This window comes from Argopecten irradians, chromosome 5 (assembly GCF_041381155.1).
Source record: "Argopecten irradians isolate NY chromosome 5, Ai_NY, whole genome shotgun sequence".
In the NCBI taxonomy this organism is placed as follows: Eukaryota; Metazoa; Mollusca; class Bivalvia; order Pectinida; family Pectinidae; genus Argopecten; species Argopecten irradians.
Window position 1 is genome coordinate 5,042,793 of NC_091138.1, and position 27,291 is coordinate 5,070,083.

The 27,291-nt window shown below is 32.6% G+C and overlaps 2 protein-coding genes across 4 annotated transcripts in view; both read left to right on the forward strand.

Annotated features, from left to right (window-relative positions):
- The window catches only part of LOC138322704 (transmembrane channel-like protein 7), a 36,543-nt gene extending 14,272 nt beyond the window's left edge, over positions 1 to 22,271 (forward strand). For 2 of the 3 annotated variants that reach the window (XM_069266745.1, XM_069266744.1), the window contains 9 exons: positions 1,772 to 1,938; positions 16,444 to 16,609; positions 17,209 to 17,306; positions 17,641 to 17,754; positions 18,061 to 18,136; positions 18,400 to 18,530; positions 18,948 to 19,115; positions 21,451 to 21,529; positions 21,899 to 22,271. In XM_069266745.1, coding sequence (XP_069122846.1) covers positions 1,772 to 1,938; positions 16,444 to 16,609; positions 17,209 to 17,306; positions 17,641 to 17,754; positions 18,061 to 18,136; positions 18,400 to 18,530; positions 18,948 to 19,115; positions 21,451 to 21,529; positions 21,899 to 21,982 — 1,083 coding nt within the window. In that variant the 3' untranslated portion in view covers positions 21,983 to 22,271. Of the gene's footprint in view, positions 1 to 1,771; positions 1,939 to 3,795; positions 7,802 to 16,443; positions 16,610 to 17,208; positions 17,307 to 17,640; positions 17,755 to 18,060; positions 18,137 to 18,399; positions 18,531 to 18,947; positions 19,116 to 21,450; positions 21,530 to 21,898 lie in introns of those variants that run through there. The other variant, XM_069266746.1, reaches the window with a different exon arrangement.
- Positions 22,272 to 26,380: 4,109 nt separating this feature from the next.
- LOC138322707 (transmembrane channel-like protein 7) overlaps positions 26,381 to 27,291 on the forward strand; it is a 34,328-nt gene continuing 33,417 nt past the window's right edge. The window contains exon 1 of the mRNA XM_069266750.1: positions 26,381 to 27,050. The gene's annotated coding sequence lies outside the window, so the exon portion shown is untranslated. The remainder of the gene's footprint in view (positions 27,051 to 27,291) is intronic.

Here is a 27,291-nt window from a genome sequence, read left to right on the forward strand (position 1 = left end):
GAATTAAAAATTTCTTCCTTTTCTTATGTGGATTTCCTTCTCAAATAAGGGTTTGAGGTGTGAATATATAAATAAAGAATAAACAGAAAATTCGGCTCAGTTATTTCCATAAATTGAACGTATTTACATTGCATAATTAATGGTTTCTGAAACATCTGGCTGCACCCTTTAAGGCCTTGTATTCAGTCATATTAAAACTTTGTATGTAGACTAACATTGGAAAGATCTCAGATGAATTTGAAAATCAGCTTGATTTGACAGTAATTTACGGAATTATTGCCCTTTGCACTAATAATTATTATTTGACCTTGTGAATATGATAATTTGAATAAATATGCACTCAGCTTAATGAAACTTTGTATTGAGATTAACATAGGAAAGATCTTGGAAAACTTTAAAAATGTCCTGATTCGATTGTAACTTTTTAAAGTTATTTTCCTTTGCAATAATAATTATTGAACATTGTGAACACGATAACTTGAGTAAATATGAACCAAGCTAGATCAAACGTTTTATGTAAACTAACATTTGAAAGATCACGGACAAGTGTGAAAATTAGTTGAATTCGACTGTATATTACTAAAGGAGTTATTGCCCTTTGCAATGATAATTATTGAACCTAGTGAGCACGATAACATGATTAAATATGCATAAAGCTTAATGAAACTTTGTATGTAAACCTATTAAATCTATGTTCCTCTTTCGTGAACAAAAGACATCATTTGGCTACTATATGTATGCCCCTTTGTTGCAAAACAGGGGGAAGGTTTAGGGGTTGGGTGTCATGTACTAGGCTCTGCTATAACACTTATAAACGGAACAATTTAAGGACCATCAATAATTAAATCAAGGGGTGGTGTATGTGTTGGATGAGTTGGCCTCCTGGACAATAATAGATACTTTTGGTTCTGTAATGATGACAATTCAGTTACAAGATTTTGGTTTTAATCTATTAAAGGGACATGAACATTAAATAAGTTATAATATGGTTTTCATATGTTTATTGAATATTTTAATACCATGACTGGTTATCTAAAATGACAGGAAAACGTGGGGAAAACCTACCGCAAAAATGATAAAAATAGACCATAATATTCTATTTTTGGAGCACAAAACGAAAGCTGGTCGAAAGTAAAGTTATAATGACCAAACAAACTTGCCGACACGAAAAGGAATATTAGTTTTCCACATTTTAAGATTATTTTCTAATTTACGATCGTTGACATATGAAGTATAAGCCATATTTATTAATATTCGTTATAAAAAAAATAGTGTTTAGCGTAAGAATGATAAGTCAAAAGTCAAACAAGACTTTTCATTCGACGGGGCACCACGATGGGAGGTTCTTGACTTCATTGCACATATGTAGATCACGCAAGTATAAAATGGGAAGTTGCTACCGTCTCATGCATTTACCTACTTTCCCAATTGGAATTCGTTTGTGTTCGCTTCACCCACGTTTTTGACCCGCCATTTTGTTTACATTCATTTAATTTGTGCAGTGTATTATGGGAGGTCACTAAAGTTCAACACTACTTTTTTTATCACACTCAGGCTACCAAATTCGACCTGGCCTGCTCAAAATACAGAAAGATGGAATTTTAATTGTAATTATTTTATTTGACACATTTGCACTATAACTGATATATATTACTTAGTAAGGTGTCTGACACATCTTAAATATAAAGTATTTTACTCAAATTTACATAGTTTATTTAGGTTCCTGTCCCTTTAATAACATTCCTTTGATTGTTCGAAATTTTTGTTTTAGTTACAGAAGGAGTTTCAAAACTTCGGAGCTGAGCTCCAGTTTGTCATCCAATATATACCGTCCGTGACTATCACTCTGCTCAACATCATCATCCCTATCATCTTCAAGAAAGTTGTCCTCCTGGAGGATTATACACCATCGTTTGAGATGATCATGACACTTCTCAGGTTAGTTCCACAACGTGGGTGTGGAAATGACACTAGAAATGCAGATAGCAATCTCATAATATGGTGTATTGATGATATCTATAATAATTTGTTACTTATGACTTAATACACAGAACTATCCTACTGCGACTGCCGTTCCTTGATGTATTGACAATATCTATAATAATTAGTTACTTATGACTTAATACACAGAACTATCCTACTGCGACTGTCGTCCCTTGGAATATGATGATATCTATAATAATTTGTTACTTATGACTTAATACACAGAACTATCCTACTGTGACTGTTGTCCCTTGGAATATGATGATATCTATAATAATTTGTTACTTATGACTTAATACACAGAACTATCCTACTGTGACTGTTGTCCCTTGGAATATGATGATATCTATAATAATTTGTTACTTATGACTTAATACACAGAACTATCCTACTGTGACTGTCGTCCCTTGATGTATTGACATTATGTATAATAATTTGTTACTTATGACTTAATACACAGAACTATCCTACTGCGACTGTTGTCCCTTGGAATATGATGATATCTATAATAATTAGTTACTTATGACTTAATACACAGAACTATCCTACTGCGACTGTCGTCCCTTGATAAATTGACAATATCTATAATAATTTGTTACTTATGACTTAATACACAGAGCTATCCTACTACGACTGTAGTCCATTGATGTATTGACAATATCTATAATAATTAGTTACTTCAATTATGACTTAATACACAGAACTATCCTAATGCGACTGTCGTCCCTTGGAGTATTGACAATATCTATAATAATTTGTTACTTATGACTTAATACACAGAACTATCCTACTACGACTGTCATCCCTTGGAGTATTGACAATATCTATAATAATTTTTTACTTATGACTTACACAGAGCTATCCTACTGCGACTATTGTCCCTTGGTGTATTGACAATAACTATAATAATTTGTTACTTATGACTTAATACACCGAACGATCCTACTGCGACTGTCATCCCTTGGAGTATTGAAAATATCTATAATAATTTTTTACTTATGACTTACACAGAACTATCCTACTGCAACTATTGTCCCTTGGTGTATTGACAAAAACTATAATAATTTGTTACTTATGACTTAATACACAGAACTATCCTACTGCGACTGTCATCCCTTGGAGTATTGACAATATCTATAATAATTTTTTACTTATGACTTACACAGAGCTATCCTACTGCGACTATTGTCCCTTGGTGTATTGACAATAACTATAATAATTTGTTACTTATGACATAATACACCGAACGATCCTACTGCGACTGTCATCCCTTGGAGTATTGAAAATATCTATAATAATTTTTTACTTATGACTTACACAGAACTATCCTACTGCGACTGTCGTCCCTTGATGTTTGAAATATCTATAATAATTTTTTACTTATGACTTATACACAGAACTATCCTACTGCGACTATCGTCCCTTGATGTATTGACAATACCTATAATAATTTGTTACTTATGACTTAATACACAGAACTATCCTACTGCGACTGTCGTCCCTTGGAGTATTGACAATATCTATAATAATTTGTTACTTATGACTTAATACACAGAACTATCCTACTGCGACTATTGTCCCTAGGAGTATTGACAATATCTATAATAATTTGTTACTTATGACTTAATACACAGAACTATCCTACTGCGACTGTCGTCCCTTGATGTATTGACTACGGAAGCCCTGGAGGGACTTTTTAGTTGTTAATTATGACTTAATTCCTAATACTTAATACTTATTCGTTAGTACTAATTACTTATTCGTTAATACTAATTACTTATTCGTTAATACTTATTACTTATTTCTTATTAGTTATAAAAATGAAACGACGTGCTTCAAGGTGTTGTGCGGCCATTTTGAATGACCAGATGAAGAAGATGGATGTATCACGAAGTATTCTATATGCACGTTTTTAAGTTTGTTTTTGCGTAGCATAACTGTCATGTTGACTGTTGTTCCTTTACAAAAACAAGTATACCAGTGTCTTGAAACATCCTTAGCAGAGTTGATTTAAGAACATTTCATCGAAGGACACAAGACTCAAGCAAACTATACTGAACTGCCCTCTGGAAAAACATATGTATGTTTTGTTTTTTTGTGCGTGAATTGAGCGAAGGACACGATTTTAAAACTAATATGGATACTGAAGATTTGAACGACTACATTGAACTATACGATGAAAAGAAACCACATATTCAGTAAAACATTTTAAGGATTTGTTAACGTAGCATCATCCCCAATCATCCTGACGAAGATTTACGACTGTTTGTTGAACGAAACATTGTTTTGAAAGTATATCCAAAATAACTGATAGGATATTAAAATGACTGTTGACAGATTCAGAATGCTACAAATATATTTTTATTGTTATATCCTTTTCATGGCCGTCCCGAATTGGAGTTTTCATTGCCTGCCAAAGCGATTTTTATGAAACTCGAAGTACTTCAATATTCTATTATTATGGATTAATTTAAGAATAACGTGTAGATGTAAGCGTCTAGTTTGTTTTCAAAATAAAGACAGATTACTAGTATGTCGATATTTTAGCAGTGTTATTTATCGATCTGATAAGGGTTTGATTTTATGTGTTTTTTTGTGAGATAATCCCTTGTTGTGTTTTAATCTAAAAACAAAATATGAGGGGATGAGGATGGCTGAGAAGTTGTCAAATAAAAGGATGTGTTTCGGTGACTCAGAACAATGAAATGGCAATGTATCCATATGCATTCCAAGTAGATCTTTTTGGCCAGTGCCCGAAATATATGTACATGCAATGTAAAAGAACAATATTTGTTTCCTGGAAAAATGACTCGCTTGTTGGGGTAAACTTAGCAATGAAATGTAAAGAGGGGTGTGATATGTTTGATGCGTTCGTTGAGTTTTAAATTAAACAAGATAATAAAAATGAAGAGTGTTTCAAAAGTAATGCCTTTGACAATGTTATATTCCATCAAGTTTGAAGCCAATTCATTGATTGCAGAAGAGGCCTTGGTTATTTAAGGTTAAATTATTAACATTCTACTGAAATCCTTTAAATATTAAATATGTTAATTTTTTTCCCAAATATAATAAACCCATATCAATTTAATTAATTCAACGCATGTATTTCAAATTCTGCTGAAATTTTCTTTTAGTAGATTGTAAATCGATTATATAGTTGTGGCAGTAGACTGGCCACCAGTCTCTAGAATATTAAAAAAAATCACTAACATTTGGCTTGATTATTTTTGTCTCTACTACATGCCTGAAACAGTTGAGAAACCCCTTGTCATGACCTCCTCCCACCCCAGCTGTGTGTTAAAGTGTCATAAAATCTGCTCCAGGGCTACACATTGACCACCGTCCTTATCACCAGATCAACTCATCACAGTCATGGTAATGTAATAGGGGTTTGACCTTTCTGTAACCACCATTATTCCGAGGAGTGATTTCCAGATTTGACCAGACCCTAAGTTTTAAACTACATGTAGGGGTAGATAATCAAGTTTAACAATTTAGGGTCTGGTGGCCAGTCTATTGTGGCAGCACAAGTACAGTCATGTCACTGATAGTATTACCATGACAAGGCAGGACCAACATGGATATAAGTCAAAGTTTAAAAATTGTTTGTTTAACAATATAATGTATAAACACGCTTTTGTATTAAAGATGTTCCTTTACTAAGGTTATATTATATCGGACAACAGCATTTACTGGATTAATTTATAAATTAATAACGGATACATTTAGCATGAAAACAATTTTGTGATCCATATCAAGTATTAGGAGACCATGTATGTAACATTGTATATTCTTTATGTACCACTTGCAAGAACAAAAATGGTCAAAGTGTAAGCATCTCGCACAAAGCATCGTGTTTGCTGCATGACTGGTAGGTTTTTGAAATTCCAAAACAGCAAAAACACAATTCGTCGTACATGTAGGTTCCGCATGCGGAGCAGAATATGCTCACCTGTTGTTATACCCCCTCAACGAAGTTAAGGAGGGGTATACTGGAATTGGGTTGTCCGTCTGTTTAGACACACCTTTGTCTGGCGACCTCCTCCTTAACTGATTGACAGATTTTGATAAAATTTGTTAAACAGAACCCTGACATAAAGGGGGCTTAAGTAAATTATATAGGGTTCTGCAATGTCCCCTATTAACGGAGTTATTACTAAATGTGTTCAGCGGGGGTATTAGTCGGGCACTCTGTCGACAGTTCTAGTTATAAACGTTCATATAAGGGTTCATGTACAGCAATTCTAGTTATCAGTTTTAGTTATAACCGTTTTAAAATGGTTCATGTACAGCAGTCCCCTTTTTACGTGTCTCCATCTAATGGATATAAAAACTTTCTATTTTTCCTCTTGTTTTTACAGTTTAGAATTGTTTAATCCTTATATGTGTAGACATTGTAGCAAATCAGAACAAGAGGCCCAAATGCCTAAACGGTTATCTTACTATTAAGTAGAAGTATACAATAGTAGACAAAAATCTTTCAGTTAGTATCCTGGGTCTTTCGGTTATTGAGAAGAAGTAGTATGATAACATATTTCATGGACGGCGGAATCATCCTTTTACAACACTTATAATCCTTTATAAATATAGGAACCAATGCCTGTTGAAATGTCAGTATTTCAACACTTGCACCAAAACCTTAACCTTGTAATTTCGGCCCATTTAGGCATCTTGAAATTCTCAAAATGCAGCCTTTTCTTCTTCCTAAAAGTGTTTGATGATATCTATCACAACAATCATGATCCTATATCAATGTAGAAATCGATCCTTGCCAGTTGTTCAGAATAACACTGGATAACCAAAACTTTATCTTTATTTTGGAACAATGCTTTCTGAAAACAATAACAAAAAAAAGAATTAATATCTTTATTGTTTATTTCAAAGATTCATATGAACAGAATGAAACTAAATTGTTTTTTCTCGTGCCTCAACAAATCTTAATATTCACATTGAAACACCTTTATCCCTGATAACCTAATGCACTGATCAATTAAGTTTTCATTGATACACACTAAATTGAACTTTCATCACTAGAATATTTGGAATGTTTTGTCATTCTGAAAACAATTTCATATTTCCTGGAAGGCAGGAGGATTCTTTCATATATAGATATACTCCTCATTTTCATTCCCACTAACATCGGTTGGTACCTTTGAACGTTTTAGCGAATCGGGCGTTTCATGTTTTGGTAATTTATTTGCTTCTGCTTTTCTTTTTGATCTCAGTTACAAATGTTATAGGGAAGAAAACATTGATTTGAGATATGTCTGTAATGTATTTTCACAACCTTCTAACTCTGTGAATGCATCCGCCAGATAAACTAGCCAATGATAAATCCATATTTTCCAAGTCGCCAAACTGACTTCGGAAAGAAGTACTTTGCGCCTTTTCTGATGATACTTTCCGCCGTCTGGACTTCATCTGCTTTATATTCTTGTCAAGATTTATCAATCTTGTTACATCTGCTTTTTCATGGTAACCACTCTATATTTCTCACTGGAAAAGTGTTGCCACCCTTTATATAACATGTAAACACTCTGTTGCCCCTTGCACCACAGGCTTTGATCTTCTCTCTGAAAGATGAAGTAATTGGATTAATTATTTCCCATTCAACAAATACGTTAACATACTTTGTTGTTACTTATTTGTTTTTACTCATGATTCAATTTTTTTTAAATAGTCTTTTTTATTTATTACGACTTACTTGTTATTATTTATTACTTATTTATTACTACTTACCTGTTATTATTTATTTCTTATTTATTAGGACTTACTTGTTATTATTTATTACCTATTTATTACTACTTACCTGTTATTATTTATTTCTTATTTATTAGGACTTACTTGTTATTATTTATTACTTATTTATTACTACTTACTTGTTATTATTTATTACTTATTTATTACGACTTACTTGTTATTATTTATTACTTATTTATTACTACTTACTTGTTATTATTTATTACTTATTTATTACGACTTACTTGTTATTATTTATTACTTATTTATTACTACTTACTTGTTATTATTTATTACTTATTTATTACTACTTACTTGTTATTATTTATTACTTATTTATTACTACTTACTTGTTATTATTTATTACTTATTTATTACTACTTACTTGTTATTATTTATTACTTATTTATTACTACTTACTTGTTATTATTTATTACTTATTTATTACTACTTACTTGTTATTATTTATTACTTATTTATTACTACTTACTTGTTATTATTTATTACTTATTTATTACTACTTACTTGTTATTATTTATTACTTATTTATTACTACTTACTTGTTATTATTTATTACTTATTTATTAACTACTTACTTGTTATTATTTATTACTTATTTATTACTACTTACTTGTTATTATTTATTACTTATTTATTAGGACTTACTTTTATTTATTATTTATTTACTTACTTTTATTATTTATTACTATTATTACTTACTTGTTATTATTTATTACTTATTTATTAGACTTACTTGTTATTATTTATTACTTTTATTTTATTACGACTTATTTATTATTATTATATATTTTTATTTATTACTTATTTATCACTACTTACTTGTTATTATTTATTACTTATGTATTACTACTTACTTGTTATTATTTATTACTTATTTATTACTACTTACTTGTTATTATTTATTACTTATTTATTAGGACTTACTTGTTATTATTTATTACTTATTTATTAGGACTTATTTGTTATTATTTATTACTTATTTATCACTACTTACTTGTTATTATTTATTACTTATGTATTACTACTTACTTGTTATTATTTATTACTTATTTATTATAACTTACCTGTTATTATTTATTACTTATTTATTACTACTTGTTATTATTTATTACTTATTTATTATTACAATGTACTTACTTTTAAATATTCCTTACGATTTATTAATATCAACTTGTTCTTTTGTCAAAATCAAACATAACCGGTAGACAATCATTTGTGATACCTTTGCTTTCTTATAATAAATAAAGTAATATCCAAAACTAAACGTTTTGCTAATATTTATTCTGCTTTCTGTACTTTCTGAGAAAATTAACAAACAGAATTTCTTAAGGACAGATCGACCACGTGCGGTACCAGGCTAATTGAAATGTATTGAATGATATGCATTTAGAAAAGATTTTCCTCTCATATGTAAATTTGGAATACAGTAATAACTGAGTTTAAAATACATGTAGTTCACCTCCTACTGAAGCCAAAAGTGTATTTGAAATTGCTCTGATATTTCTACTAGCTGGTTCCTCTACATCATCTCAAGCCAGACAACAAATCAACCTTGTAGGATTTTCCAAATCGTTGTGTTATAATTGCGACTTAGTTATGTTGTTACAAAATAGACTATGTCGTATGCCTAATTGCGAATTAGTTATGTCATAATTACAATACAGACTATATAGAACTACATTCTACTTTATGTCTGTTACTGTTAGTTAAGACAAGATGTGACAAATTGTGACTGACAAAGTGTCACATCACATGAAATAACCCTAAAACCAACATAAAGTTATAACATCTCATTTTAATGAAATATTCTAAGAAGTGAGCCTAAATATGATAGCACTTGATTCCATTGACAACTTGTGATATTGATTAGTGTTCGGGGTATTTGGAGGACACTGTAAGTCCATAACGCCAATACATGGCCGTTACTCCTCGTGTAATTGTGCATGTATTTTACAATTATTTCCAACATTACATGGAAATATACAACTACAATATGCTGTATTATCATGAAACACATCACTATGACACATTTGTCAACAATTAGGCTTAACCATTGATATTAAACATATTTTGATATTTAAAGGGTAAGGTAGAAGACAAGTTCTAACAACTTATAAAATATCCGAATTGTATACTGTATACAGTACTTTAGTATTGGTTTAAACTCAAGTTAACGTTACGTTGCCAATTCATTGAAATATAACTCTTTATATCAAGATTTTTATTCATTCCATACGTGTAATATTAACTGAACAGTACTGCTTGATATGTGAATAAGAGTTGTGATGAGAATAGGCGTGTTTGTAAAATAAAGGATGCCCCTGGTAAAATATGACAAACTCCAATTATTCTTACCTCTTCTTCGTTTGGACTGTCCATTGCCTCTTCGTTTGGACTAGTATATGTACTGTCCATTGCCTTGGCCATTTTGTTTTTCAAGTGAAAACGTCGCGCTTTGACACAACCGTCAAGTAACAGATAATTTAAGTGATAACAAATAAGTGATAACAAATAAGTATTAAGTGTTAAGAAATAAGCCATAACTAATAACTAAAATGTCCCTCCAGGGCTTCCGTAATTGACAGTAACTATAATAATTTGTTACTTATGACTTAATAAACAGAACTATCCTACTGCAACTATCAACCCTTGATGTATTGACAATATCTATAATAATTTGTTACTTATGACTTAATACACAGAACTATCCTACTGCGACTGTCGTCCCTTGGAGTATTGACAATATCTACAATAATTAGTTACTTATGACTTAATACACAGAACTATCCTACTGCGACTGTCGTCCCTTGGAGTTCTGACAATATCGATAATAATTTGTTACTTATGACTAAATACACAGAACTATCCTACTGCGACTGTCGTCCCTAGGAGTAATGACAATATGTATAATAATTAGTTACTTATGACTTAATGCACAGAACTATCCTACTGCGACTGTCGTCCCTAGGAGTATTGACAATGTCTATAATAATTAGTTACTTATGACTTAATACACAGAACTATCCTACTGTTACTGTCGTCCCTTGGTATATTGACAATATCTATAATAATTTGTTACTTATGACTTAATACACAGAACTATCCTACTGCGACTGTCGTCCCTTGGTATATTGACAATATCTATAATAATTTGTTACTTATCTTATGACTTAATACACAGAACTATCCTACTGCGACTATCGTCCCTTGATGTATTGACAATATCTATAATAATTTGTTACTTATGACTTAATACACAGAACTATCCTACTGCGACTGTTGTCCCTTGGAATATGATGATATCTATAATAATTTGTTACTTATGACTTAATACACAGAACTATCCTACTGCGACTGTCGTCCCTTGGTATATTGACAATATCTATAATAATTTGTTACTTATGACTTAATACACAGAACTATCCTACTGCGACTGTCGTCCCTTGGAATATTGATGATATCTATAATAATTTGTTACTTATGACTTAATACACAGAACTATCCTACTGTGACTGTCGTCCCTTGGTATATTGACAATATCTATAATAATTTGTTACTTATGACTTAATACACAGAACTATCCTACTGCGACTGTCGTCCCTTGATGTATTGACAATATCTATAATAATTTGTTACTTATGACTTAATACACAGAACTATCCTACTGCGACTGTCGTCCCTTGATGTATTGACAATATCTATAATAATTTGTTACTTATGACTTAATACACAGAACTATCCTACTGCGACTGTCGTCCCTTGGATATTGACAATATCTATAATAATTTGTTACTTATGACTTAATACACAGAACATCCTACTGCGACTGTCGTCCCTTGGATATTGAAATATCTATATGATAATTTTTTACTTATGACTATAATAACACAGAACTATCCTACTGCGACTGTCGTCCCTTGATGTATTGACAATATCTATAATAATTTGTTACTTATGACTTAATACACAGAACTATCCTACTGCGACTGTCGTCCCTTGATGTATTGACAATATCTATAATAATTTGTTACTTATGACTTAATACACAGAACTATCCTACTGCGACTGTCGTCCTGATGTATTGACATATTATAATAATTTGTTACTTATGACTTAATACACAGAACTATCCTACTGCGACTGTCGTCCCTTGGAGTATTGACAATATCTATAATAATTTGTTACTTATGACTTAATACACAGAACTATCCTACTGCGACTGTCGTCCCTTGATGATATTTATATATTGACAACTTAATACCAGAACTATCTAATAATTTGATATTGTTACTATTATTTGACTTATTAATACACAGAACTATCCTACTGCGACTGTCATCCCTTGGATGTATTGACATATCTATAATAATTTGTTACTTATGACTTAATACACAGAACTATCCTACTGCGACTGTCGTCCCTTGGATGTATTGACAATATCTATAATAATTTGTTACTTATGACTTAATACACAGAACTATCCTACTGCGACTGTCGTCCCTTGGAGTATTGACAATATATCTATAATAATTTGTTACTTATGACTTAATACACAGAAGAACTATCCTACTGCGACTTCTGTCGTCCCTTGGTATTGACAATATCTATAATAATTTGTTACTTATGACTTAATACACAGAACTATCCTACTGCGACTGTCGTCCCTTGGTATATGACAATATCTATAATAATTTGTTACTTATGACTTAATACACAGAACTATCCTACTGCGACTGTCGTCCCTTGGAGTATTGACAATATCTATAATAATTTGTTACTTATGACTTAATACACAGAACTATCCTACTGCGACTGTCGTCCCTTGGAGTATTGACAATATCTATAATAATTTGTTACTTATGACTTAATACACAGAACTATCCTACTGCGACTGTCGTCCCTTGGAGTATTGACAATATTATAATAATTTTTACTTATGACTTAATACACAGAACTATCCTACTGCGACTGTCGTCCCTTGGAGTATTGACAATATCTATAATAATTTGTTACTTATGACTTAATACACAGAACTATCCTACTGCGACTGTCGTCCCTTGGTATATTGACAATATCTATAATAATTTGTTACTTATGACTTAATACACAGAACTATCCTACTGCGACTGTCGTCCCTTGGATATTGAATATCTATAATAATTTGTTACTTATGACTTAATACACAGAACTATCCTACTGTGACTGTCGTCCCTTGGTATATTGACAATATCTATAATAATTTGTTACTTATGACTTAATACACAGAACTATCCTACTGCGACTATCGTCCCTTGATGTATTGACAATATCTATAATAATTTGTTACTTATGACTTAATACACAGAACTATCCTACTGCGACTGTCATCCCTTGATGTATTGACAATATCTATAATAATTTGTTACTTATGACTTAATACACAGAACTATCCTACTGCGACTGTCGTCCCTTGGAATATGATGATATCTATAATAATTTGTTACTTATGACTTAATACACAGAACTATCCTACTGCGACTGTCGTCCCTTGGAGTATTGACAATATCTATAATAATTTGTTACTTATGACTTAATACACAGAACTATCCTACTGCGACTGTCGTCCCTTGGTATATTGACAATATCTATAATAATTTGTTACTTATGACTTAATACACAGAACTATCCTACTGCGACTGTCGTCCCTTGGAGTATTGACAATATCTATAATAATTTGTTACTTATGACTTAATACACAGAACTATCCTACTGCGACTGTCGTCCCTTGGTATATTGACAATATCTATAATAATTTGTTACTTATGACTTAATACACAGAACTATCCTACTGCGACTGTCGTCCCTTGGTATATTGACAATATCTATAATAATTTGTTACTTATGACTTAATACACAGAACGATCCTACTGCGACTGTCATCCCTTGGAATATTGACAATAACTATAATAATTTGTTACTTATGACTTAATACACAGAACTATCCTACTGCGACTGTCGTCCCTTGATGTATTGACAATATCTATAATAATTTGTTACTTATGACTTAATACACAGAACTATCCTACTGCGACTGTCGTCCCTTGATGTATTGACAATATCTATAATAATTTGTTACTTATGACTTAATACACAGAACTATCCTACTGCGACTGTTGTCCCTTGGAATATTGACAATATCTATAATAATTTGTTACTTATGACTTAATACACAGAACTATCCTACTGCGACTGTCGTCCCTTGGAGTATTGACAATATCTATAATAATTTGTTACTTATGACTTAATACACAGAACTATCCTACTGCGACTGTCGTCCCTTGGTGTATTGACAATATCTATAATAATTTGTTACTTATGACTTATGACTTAATACACAGAACTATCCTACTGCGACTGTCGTCCCTTGGAGTATTGACAATATCTATAATAATTTGTTACTTATGACTTAATACACAGAACTATCCTACTGCGACTGTCGTCCCTTGGAGTATTGACAATATCTATAATAATTTGTTACTTATGACTTAATACACAGAACTATCCTACTGCGACTGTCGTCCCTTGGAGTATTGACAATATCTATAATAATTTGTTACTTATGACTAATACACAGAACTATCCTACTGCGACTGTCTCCTGGATTTAACTTAATACCAGAACTATCCTACTGCGACTGTCGTCCCTTGGAGTATTGACAATATCTATAATAATTTGTTACTTATGACTTAATACACAGAACTATCCTACTGCGACTGTCGTCCCTAGGAGTATTGACAATGTCTATAATAATTTGTTACTTATGACTTAATACACAGAACTATCCTACTGCGACTGTCGTCCCTAGGAGTATTGACAATGTCTATAATAATTTGTTACTTATGACTTAATACACAGAACTATCCTACTGCGACTGTCGTCCCTTGGAATATGATGATATCTATAATAATTTGTTACTTATGACTTAATACACAGAACTATCCTACTGTGACTGTCGTCCCTTGGTATATTGACAATGTCTATAATAATTTGTTACTTATGACTTAATACACAGAACTATCCTACTGCGACTGTCGTCCCTTGGATATTGACAATATCTATAATAATTTGTTACTTATGACTTAATACACAGAACTATCCTACTGCGACTGTTGTCCCTTGGAATATGATGATATCTATAATAATTTGTTACTTATGACTTAATACACAGAACTATCCTACTGCGACTGTCGTCCCTTGATGTATTGACAATATCTATAATAATTTGTTACTTATGACTTAATACACAGAACTATCCTACTGCGACTGTTGTCCCTTGGAATATGATGATATCTATAATAATTTGTTACTTATGACTTAATACACAGAACTATCCTACTGTGACTGTCGTCCCTTGGAATATGATGATATCTATAATAATTTGTTACTTATGACTTAATACACAGAACTATCCTACTGCGACTGTCGTCCCTTGGAGTATTGACAATATCTATAATAATTAGTTACTTATGACTTAATACACAGAACTATCCTACTGCGACTGTCATCCCTTGGAATATGATGATATCTATAATAATTTGTTACTTATGACTTAATACACAGAACTATCCTACTGCGACTGTCGTCCCTTGGAGTATTGACAATATCTATAATAATTTGTTACTTATGACTTAATACACAGAACTATCCTACTGCGACTGTCGTCCCTTGGAATATGATGATATCTATAATAATTTGTTACTTATGACTTAATACACAGAACTATCCTACTGCGACTGTCATCCCTTGGAATATGATGATATCTATAATAATTTGTTACTTATGACTTAATACACAGAACTATCCTACTGCGACTGTCGTCCCTTGGAGTATTGACAATATCTATAATAATTTGTTACTTATGACTTAATACACAGAACTATCCTACTGCGACTGTCGTCCCTAGGAGTATTGACAATATCTATAATAATTTCTTACTTATGACTTAATACACCGAACGATCCTACTGCGACTGTCATCCCTTGGAGTATTGACAATGTCTATAATAATTTCTTACTTATGACTTAATACACCGAACGATCCTACTGCGACTGTCATCCCTTGGAGTATTGACAATGTCTATAATAATTAGTTACTTATGACTTAATACACAGAACTATCCTACTGCGACTGCCGTTCCTTGATGTATTGACAATATCTATAATAATTTGTTACTTATGACTTAATACACAGAACTATCCTACTGCGACTGTTGTCCCTTGGAGTACTGACAATATCGATAATAATTTGTTACTTATGAATAAATACACAGAACTATCCTACTGCGACTGTTGTCCCTTGGAGTACTGACAATATCGATAATAATTTGTTACTTATGACTTAATACACAGAACTATCCTACTGCGACTGTCATCCCTTGATGTATTGACAATATCTATAATAATTTTTTACTTATGACTTACACAGAACTATCTTACTGCGACTCTCGTCCCTTGGAGTATTGATGATATCTATAATAATTTGTTACTTATGACTTAATACACAGAACTATCCTACTGCAACTATCGTCCCTTGATGTATTGATGATATCTATAATAATTTGTTACTTATGACTTAATACACAGAACTATCCTACTGCGACTGTCGTCCCTTGATGTATTGACAATACCTATAATAATTTGTTACTTATGACTTAATACACAGAACGATCCTACTGCGACTGTCGTCCCTTGGAGTATTGATGATATCTATCTACCAGCTATTACAGACAGAGGACCCAAAGTTTGAGTATATGTGTGGTAACAAACGATGGTCAATCATCACCAACGACACAAATACCACCATCAATGCCCCCGGTAGTATCATTAAGGTTAGTACACCAACCCTGGCTGTTTTCTCTGCAATAATGGCCAAGAATCTGAAATAATTCAAATGGAATAGTTCAATATACCTCAATTTTGTTTTTATCAGATGCTGAGTAAACTTGGCAATATGCCATGTTTAAAAAAAATTGCGGGAATCTGTGCCGTCATCTTTGGCATCAGGTTTTGTGATGTCACTGCTGATTGTGCCATGCACTCGAGGACACACAGCATATATATTTGTCCAGTACATTTATTGCTTTGTTTTTGTATATGTGTAAGTTAAAATTACTTACAGTAAATCCTAAAGTGTATCCCAATGACAGGTTTCGTCTAGTACACAAAATTTCAAAATCTTGTCGTGCTGATAACAAGAATTAAAACATGGCTGCCTACATGGAGTGGCAAGACTTTTCCCGCGGGACACAATTTCAAAATCCAAGGGGTACTGGAATGTATTGGAATCTATATACTCACATATGTGTTATTGTTAGTCGATCAGCTTCACTTGCAGAGATCTGCGCTCTTTACAGTTATTGTTGTCAACCATTTAAATCAATAGGTATCTCAAACTTGCCCAATATATCTACTTCTTATTACTGTTTAGTGCTGGGAGACCTACGTAGGACAGCAGATCTATAAACTGGTGATTCTCGACTTCCTTGTGCTCATCATCGTCACATTCCTTGTAGAGCTACCAAGAAGGTACGACAAATATTTTACACCTATAACTCTTCAAATTTTCAAATTCGTTTGTGTTTTTTTTAAAATCACTTTCTTGTTTAATTATTCAGTTTTTTAATGACTTTTGGGATTATCTTAACAACTTTCTTTTTAATCAAATTCAGAAAATTCATATCTTTTATACCAAGAGTTGTTTCCCATGGACCAAAGCTGCATTAATTTTCCCCTATCAACAAATTATTTTTTGACCCTGTGTATCCTTACTGAATTAAAAGCTTACGATATGGATTATTTTAGATACTCGTGCAGGATTCACCTTAAATTCACTGTTTATATGACTTTGTGAATGTTGTAGGCTTGTGTATAATACATTTGGTAAAAGGTTCAAACTGATCAACATGGTAGGATTACCTGAGGTGGATCTCCCTAAGGTCGTTCTGGATATTGTGTATGCTCAAACTCTGTGTTGGTGAGTAGAAATAGAATAGGAAATAGTCAAACCTGTCTATAATTGTACATGTTTATTTTTACATAAACAGTTAGAGATATTTTAGGATTTAGAATTAGAAGATGATGGAAAGTCAGAATACCTGGAAAAAATCACTGACCATCAAACATTTACCCCATGTTGGTTTTGGACTCACTTTATTACATGTAGTTTTCATAACTTCATATAACTAAGAATATCACTTGATTTTAAAAACCAAAATTGGTACATTACTGATTTCCTTAATGTTATTTTCAAAGTTTGACATATTTTCTGTTCTATTTTCAGGATGGGTTTATTTTTCAGTCCCTTGATACCATTCATGTGTTTCCTCAAATGTTTCATCGTGTTTTATGTTAAAAAGGTAAGCCAGCTGCTTTCTTCAATTTTTCCTTAAAGTTTGATTTTTAACATCTTATTTCCCTGCTTCAGTAATTATTTAGTAAAAACGGTTACAGCTAGCATATAACACTTTCAAGTGTTCTCTTTCTAATATAACATTATAAATACTTTAGTAAAAAACAACTGAATACTGATTAAAATGATATATCTTGGAAGATTTTTGTTACTGATCAATTTTAAATTCACTTTTCTTAATTGTTACAGCTGTATTTTATTATGTTACAGTTCACTCTATTGAACAACTATGTGGCTCCAACTCGTCCATACAGAACAACACGATCCAATTCTCTCTTCATCGGCATGCTCTTCATATCATTTCTGATGGCGGCTATCCCTATCACCTACATGGTTGGCGAGTAGGTATCTTGTTATCGTAACATGGTTTCCATATAGAAAGTTAGAGCAGATGACTTGTGGTATAATATATATTGCAGTATGCAGCTTGTTCATACACGTCTGTATCTCAATGTGGTGCAGTAGCCTTATTTAATCACTGTTTTCTTTTGTCGGTCCATCCTTCTGTATGTTTGTCTGTCTTACTGTCCTTCTGTCTGTTTGGCCATAATTGGCTTACAGTTGTATAATTTGTTATCCCAAGTATGAAGATTTGGATGTTTTTAAGACATTTCAATTTCTAAGGAATTCAAGATCGATTTAAGTATCACATGTGTTATTGTGGATGGTAAACATATCAAGAAAACACTTAAAGTAATTCATGATACCAAAAAAACATTAAGATGTTGAGTAGTGATGTGTTGTTTCCTTGTCGTCAGTTTTAACCCGTCTCAAAGCTGTGGACCATTCCGAGTCTACACCACCAACCACACGGTATTTTTTGACACGGTGACACATTTGATAGAGGAATGGCCGCAGGATGCCCAGGACGTGTTCTTCTTCCTAGGACACACTAACTTCTTTATACCAGCTATTTTAGTGATGTGGTGAGTATATGTACTATTAATAAAGGTGGTTATGTTAGGTCATCATCCTCGATACTCCAGTGGTTACTATCACTAACTTTAAATCCACCCCTGGACTAATCTCATTGTAAAACTCGAGTCAGTGCAGGAGAGAAAAACTTACCAATCACAGTACCAATCACCGGCCTTCCTTTGAATAGAGCAATGCCCACCTTCAAAGCAACACAGGAAACCACAATATACCATTATACAATTCTTTTTATATACATCAAAGGTTCAAATTACCTGTATCTTCTGTTACTTCCAGTTTTAGTATGAGATAGTCCAGGGATGGATATAACGTTAGTGATAGAAACTCCAGGAGTATCAGGGATGTCAGGCCATATAACTTTTATTGATATGTTAATAGAAATCCTATACTTGTTGTGTCAGTTTATTCATAGCACCTTTGATATCCAAGAATTCAGGAAGAGTTTGAAAAAAAAAAAAAAAAAATTATAAAAAAACAAATATATGTTTTTGTCACAAATTAATGTACATTTGATCTAGTGATGGTGACAAGCAGTACGTATATTGATCCCAGGCAAGGAAACAGGGGAGATAATCAAAACAGTGCAATAGCTTTTCTCAGAGAAGTGATGTAAATGGTGTAGAATAATGTTGTATTAAACAATATCTACATCAGTAAAAGATATGCCTGTTCAATTATATGTATTTAATAAGATGTTACAAATAGGGATGGGTATCGCGAAAAATTTTGTATCGCGATATATCACGATACATCATAAGTGTATTATGATACATATCATGATATTTTGGTATTATTTTTGTATAATTAGAATTGCATGGTTTTTTTTCTGTCAATCACCTAAAAAGAGTATGAAATAAATGTTTTGTCAATATATCACTTTTATTCTTGTTTTTATCTATAAAATGCGAGATAATGTCTGTGTTACTTCCGCTCGATGTTTTGCAAACACTTAACGTTACTACTGGACGGGACTCAGTAGCTGGGTGATGGCGACGCAAGTGAGTCGTCAGGTTCCTTGTTCCGCCACTACATTTAACGATTGCCGTACACAATCGACATCCAGCGATGCTTTCCTCGTTATTTCTTTCCCCTTTACGTACTGTAAGGCCAAAATGCTGCCATACAACCGCCTTTGCTTCGGATTTTTTACGAGGTTATCATTCGTGCCTATGAAGGCCGCCATTTTGAAACGTTACTAAGCACAAGATCAATCATAATCTACGTATGATAACATCACAAAAATCCATCTTAACCTGTACATTTGTCTGAAATGTTGTTTTAGTTTTAATTTTTATACAAATTCTCATTTTAAAAATATTTCCCGTCAAAAACGAAATTTTCACTGAAATATACGGGAAATCCCCGAATGATTCCGAGTGAACCGATACGACTAAATCGTACCGCGATACGTATCATTTTCAAAATGAACCTGGATATATCGGTATACCGATAATACCGCACACCACTAGTTACAAATACATCAGTAGAAGATATGTCTGTTCAATTATAGGTATTTAATAAGATGTTACAAATACATCAGTAAAAGATATGTCTGTTCAATTATAGGTATTTAATAAGATGTTACAAATACATCAGAAGAAGATATGCCTGTTCAATTATAGGTATTTAATAAGATGTTACAAATACATCAGTAGAAGATATGTCTGTTCAATTATAGGTATTTAATAAGATGTTACAAATACATCAGAAGAAGATATGTCTGTTCAATTATAGGTATTTAATAAGATGTTACAAATACATCAGAAGAAGATATGCCTGTTCAATTATAGGTATTTAATAAGATGTTACAAATACATCAGTAGAAGATCTGTCTGTTCAATTATAGGTATTTAATAAGATGTTACAAATACATCAGTAGAAGATATGAGAAGATATGTCTGTTCAATTATAGGTATTTAATAAGATGTTACAAATACATCAGAAGAAGATATGTCTGTTCAATTATAGGTATTTAATAAGATGTTACAAATACATCAGTAGAAGATATGTCTGTTCAATTATAGGTATTTAATAAGATGTTACAAATACATCAGTAGAAGATATGCCTGTTCAATTATAGGTATTTAATAAGATGTTACAAATACATCAGTAGAAGATATGTCTGTTCAATTATAGGTATTTAATAAGATGTTACAAATACATCAGTAAAAGAAAAGTAAAAAGTCAATCAGAAAGTCTTAATTGTACCATTTCTGTTGTAATATGTTATAATTTTTAGTTTAATTAAGTTTTACTTCAGTTGTTTTTACCAACTTTTGCTTTTTGTATGAAATTTAAATAAAGTGTTTCTTAATTTCCTTGCAGTTTAATCATGTACTATTACTGGGCAGTAAAGGAAGGCCTTACAAAGATGGAGAAAATGCTTCAGGAGCAACTCAAGTTGGTAGGTCCTGTTTATTATCACAAAGTTACACTTTAGATCAGAAATGAGATCCAAATTTTGTCTTTATAATATTAGCATTATACTATGATCTCCTTAACACTTGTTTGTTTCAATAGATCTTGAGTATTTATAGTATTTGTATTAATTATCACTAACCATGCATATTCCCAATGCTTTCATTTACTCCTTTAACAAGCATGAACAATTAAAAGTATCACTTTTAATTAATTTCAATTTAATAGTAACAAACACCAAGCTAATCTGGTATTCTCATTAATTCTTACACGTCATAAATCAGAAAAAGGGAGGAAACTAAGTTCTATTCTAGATCCAAGCAACTGTTCCCTAAGTCCTATATTATCTGTACAGGAGGGGCGTGATAAGCAGTTCCTGTTGGCGCGGGTCAACGAAATCGTACAGCACATGGACACTGGTGGTGCTGCCATTGGATGAAGGACATTTATAAAATCTTATAAAAACATTGAAATCCATTCTGTGATATAGTTAATGAAATTGGACCCATGTATATTACAGAGAAATAATTAAAAGATATCCGATCGTCAAAAATTTATATAAAGTTTTTTTGAAAAGTTGAAGCAAATATAATCATGCAATTCTTCAATATTGGAATTTTGGAGATGGAGGCAAAGGAATATACAAAAGTTTGCTGAAATAATTATTTCAATTATTTGATCATGTTCAATAATTGTGGTAGGTATTTGTATTAAATGATTCTCATGTTGATCGTCTCTTTGTTTTTATGTGTGACATATATATAGAGTTTATATCATATTAATTGAAAGCCATTTACAAAATCCTTATAAATAAATTAGATAAAAGGCATTTGCATTTTATATAACCATATTAAAGTGAATAGTCGGGCAAAGAAAACCAGTCTAAATGCGTTCATTGGCCTTCCAAAAGTTCTCACATATTAATACGACGGTCAAGTTCTGCTTAGTTTCCCGGTTCTGACCATTAAAGTGAAAAAAAGCTGAAAGCATTGAAAGCGAGGCTGCGTGGAAATGTAACCACGGACATTGTGAGCTGGGAGGACGTTTTAGAATTTCCATACTTTAAATTAATTTCTTCGTATGCACTACGCAGACAGATTTTGACGAGACATTTTATTTTTCCATTTCATAAGAAATTATACTGGATACGTTCACACCATTTTTACCGACTTTAGCCATCCTTGCCCGACTGTTCACTTTAAGTTTAGTCTTGCTTTGGCTGCAGAAAATGTTAACCAAGGGGAGATAATTATCAAGTTACAAGATGTACCACTAAACATGTACCGTGCCTTAAATGAAGGTAAAATGGAACACCTAATCAATTTTATTCTTAAAAAGAATGACATCTAAAAGTATTAATTTTATTGATAACTTAGTTTTAAAAAGTTCTTAATGACATTGTTTTATCCATATCACCTAGCCTAACAATGGAACTGCATTTGATACTGTAGTGTTGATGGTCCATCCTGTTCTAGTCTTTGTTTGAGTGAATGAGTACCAATGATCTCCCCACCAATATATGTGGAGATCCAGTGATTGAGAAATCTGACATATTACCACAAGCTATCCACTTTGAATCCCATGTAGGACAGTTACCATTTACTGACCGTTGGTTGGTGGTTTTTCTCCTAGTTCTTAAATAATATCGACCCTGGCTAATAACTCATTTGGGGCCGCGGTGGCCGAGTGGTTAAGATGTACCGACATATTACCACATGCCCTCCACCTCTGGGTCGCGAGTTCGAATCCCATGTGGGGCAGTTGCCAGGTACTGGCCGCTGGTCGGTGGTTTTTCTCCGGGTACTCCGGCTTTCCTCCACCAACAAATCTGGCACGTCCTTAAATGACCCTGGCTGTTAATAGGACGTTAAGCTAATCAAACCAAACCAAATAATAACTCATTTACCTCTGAATACACATTGAAACTTTCCTTTCCCAATTCATTAGCAAATTTCATGGATGAATGAATTCATAGGACATAAAAGTTATTAAACCAAATAGAGAGCTTCTAGATATGTCACTGCATAAAATGCCTACTAAAAGGCACGAGATGATAATTTTCAATTATATGTATATAGGGCTCTATATATATGTCTTCACAAAAGGTTTTACAATAACTCTTACTAACCCATGTACATGCAATTAAATGAAGTTTTCAATGTTACTAACACTTACATTTTGATCATTGATTATGTCACTGACTATAGATGTTCCCATATTCATGAACAATATAATTATTCGATTGCCATATTAACCCAGGTCATCTGTCCAATCATCCTCGATACTCCAGGGGCTCCGATCACTTACGATCTCTACACCCCTGGTCTATCTCATTGTATAACTGAAGGCAACAGAACAGAACAGGTAATTTAGTCCGTTGATGCATACCAAAAGAGCCGTATAACGCTTCACTGTGATTGACTGCGTGTTGCTTTGAAGTTGGGCGCTGCACTCTCTGTAGTCTTCAAAGGAAGTTTTTGCTGGCCTGTTATTGGTTTAAATTTGTTCCCCTAATCTGCCTTCAGTTTTACTATGAGATAGTCCAGGGATGTAGAGATAGTAAGAGATTGGAACCCCTGGAGTATCGTGGATGCTGTCAAATATAATCATGGTCATGTACAAAGTACCAAGTATAGGTATATTTTATAAAATTCAAGTGCGACTTAACGTATTCAACCCAGTAAAGGCCCAGGGTGCTTAAAAATTGAAGCCAATATGGAGTCGCTTTATATAGAAACAAATTTGGACTTTCATAAAACTATTCGTAAAAGTAAGCCATAAATCAATTTGCAAAAGATATCAGTAAGAAAACAAACAAAGTTTTCATATTTTGAATCTGCAGTTAATTCAAAGTAAGCAAGATTGACGCCTAAATTTAACAAGAGCTGTTGGAGAACAGCAAAGCTCGCCTATTCAGAAGAAGTTGATGTTCAAGTATTTACTATTTAAACATGGAAATATGACAAATTAACAGACTCAAAAAACCCTTAAAGGGCCCCAAATTGGTTGTATTATCACGTTCAGCATCCATACACATTAGGAAAATAAAATTATAAACATTTATGATGACTTATGCTTAAACAATAGACAAAATAGAAACTTGCTCAAAAACTTTAACGTGGAAATATGACAAATTAATAGACTCAAAAAAAAAACCCTAAAGGGCCCCAAATTGGTTGTATTATCACGTTCAGCATCCATACACATTAGGAAAATAAAATCATAAACATTTATGATGACTTAAGCTTTTGACAATTGACGAAACAGACACTTGCTCAAAAACTTTAACGTGAAATGGGACGCCAACGCTGACGCCGACACCGGGGTGACAACATTAGCTCCCCTATTCTTCGAATAGGCGAGCTAAAAAGGGAGAGGGGTGGTAATAGGGAGAGGGGTGGTAATAGGGATGGGGGTACTTATTGGGTCAAATATAGTAATTGCCTTTTTATCTTGCATTGACTTTAAACATCCATAGTGTGGTTCAAACCAAACCCTTAATCTAACAAGAGCTGTTGGAGAACAGCAAAGCTCGCCTATTCAGAAGAAGCTGATGTTCAAGTATTTACTATTTAAAAATATCAAGCAGTGCCCTCAGTCTATATTATTTAAACATGGAAATATGACAAATTAACAGACTCAAAAACCCCCTAAAGGGCCCCAAATTGGTTGTATTATCACGTTCAGCATCCATACACATTAGGAAAATAAAATCATAAACATTTATGATGACTTAAGCTTAAACAATAGACAAAATAGAAACTTGCTCAAAAACTTTAACATGGAAATATGACAAATTAACAGACTCAAAAAAAACCTAAAGGGCCCCAAATTGGTTGTATTATCACATTCAGCATCCATACACATTTGGAAAATAAAAATCATAAACATCTATGATGACTTAAGCTTAAACAATAGACAAAATAGAAACTTAGCTCAAAAGAAACTTACTCAAAAACTTTAACATGGAAATATGACAAATTAACAGACTCAAAAAAACCTAAAGGGCCCCAAATTGGTTGTATTATCATGTTCAGCATCCATACACATTAGGAAAATAAAATCATAAACATTTATGATGACTTATGCTTAAACAATAGACAAAATAGAAACTTGCTCAAAAACTTTAACATGGAAATATGACAAATTAACAGACTCAAAAAAAAACTAAAGGGCCCCAAATTGGTTGTATTATCACGTTCAGCATCCATACACATTAGGAAAATAAAATCATAAACATTTATGATGACTTATGCTTAAACAATAGACAAAATAGAAACTTGCTCAAAAACTTTAACATGGAAATATGACAAATTAACAGACTCAAAAAAAAAACCTAAAGGGCCCCAAATTGGTTGTATTATCACATTCAGCATCCATACACATTAGGAAAATAAAATCATAAACATTTATGATGACTTAAGCTTAAACAATTGAAGAAACAGACACTTGCTCAAAAACTTTAACGTGAAATGGGACGCCAACGCTGACCCCGACGCCGACGCCGGGGTGACAACATTAGCTCCCCTATTCTTCGAATAGGCGAGCTAAAAAGGAGTTTGATGAATCAGGTAAGTCCATGTGTATTCTCATGTGAGTTCCATAGGAATGAATGGTGGTGTTTGGTTTATATTAATAATTTTAATATCAAGTAAATGAATAAATATTATTTTATATACTTTTTTCTTGCAAGCTCATGCAGTTTTGTCTAATCAACTCCAATCTTTTTTTCTTTTTTTAATGGATTTTTTAGCAATTTAATTAACAATCCATTTTCCTATAAACCAAAGAATAAATAGAACGATCAGATAATATATATCCATCACGACTTTATCTCAAGCAATTAAATTTACAGTCTTTGTAAAATTTCATACTTTTGTGAATTCAGACTAGAATCTACCATATTGAGTATCAAATTACGATAAACTGAAATGCTAGAAGTCTGCTTGCATTGTACCAATGTACCTGTGAAGTTTGTCATGCCAAGTGTCTAAATATAGCCCATGTACTCAGTTTTCCTTTGACTTGTTCAGTAGCAGGACAATAGACTCAGCCAGGCCTTTACTCAGTTACACACCCTCTTCCAGGTATAGCCATACTCACTGCACATGTGGACAGGACTTTATAAACATTCGTCCAGGACGTCAAAGCGGGTATAAATATTATTTATGTACTGATGCGGGTATAGGTTTCCCGAGAAGTCCCACTTGCGACGTTATATACCCGACAAATGTATTGAATTCAAACTACTCTCATGTGTACACTCCTGTACAGCATACTGGACAGTGTATAAGTTTTATATGGCTATATTATTGACTAAGTGTACAATATCCGCCTCTGGCCTTCTATATATATATTGACGGGAGATGTGGGGAAACTTCCACCATCAGTGATACATAACGATTATAATGTGATATTAATTATGTGGATCAGGATGTACTGGCTGTTCTTCACGTGTTGAGTAAATTACCTGTTGATTTCTTACCTGGTGTGTAACACACCTGTGGGTAAGTATCACCTTTACTTTATTATCCAGGTGTGTTGATGATAATGTTGATAACCTATAGATTGATGTTTGATAGAAAAATAATATAAATTTTATACGGTACATTGATACATGATTACATATATATATATATATAATTTATATAGAAATGTAAAGGCTCTGATAGTATCAATAAGTTAAATGCTAATTAAATCCATGAATAGAACACAATTTATAACACAGTCACTCAAGTGATAGCATTG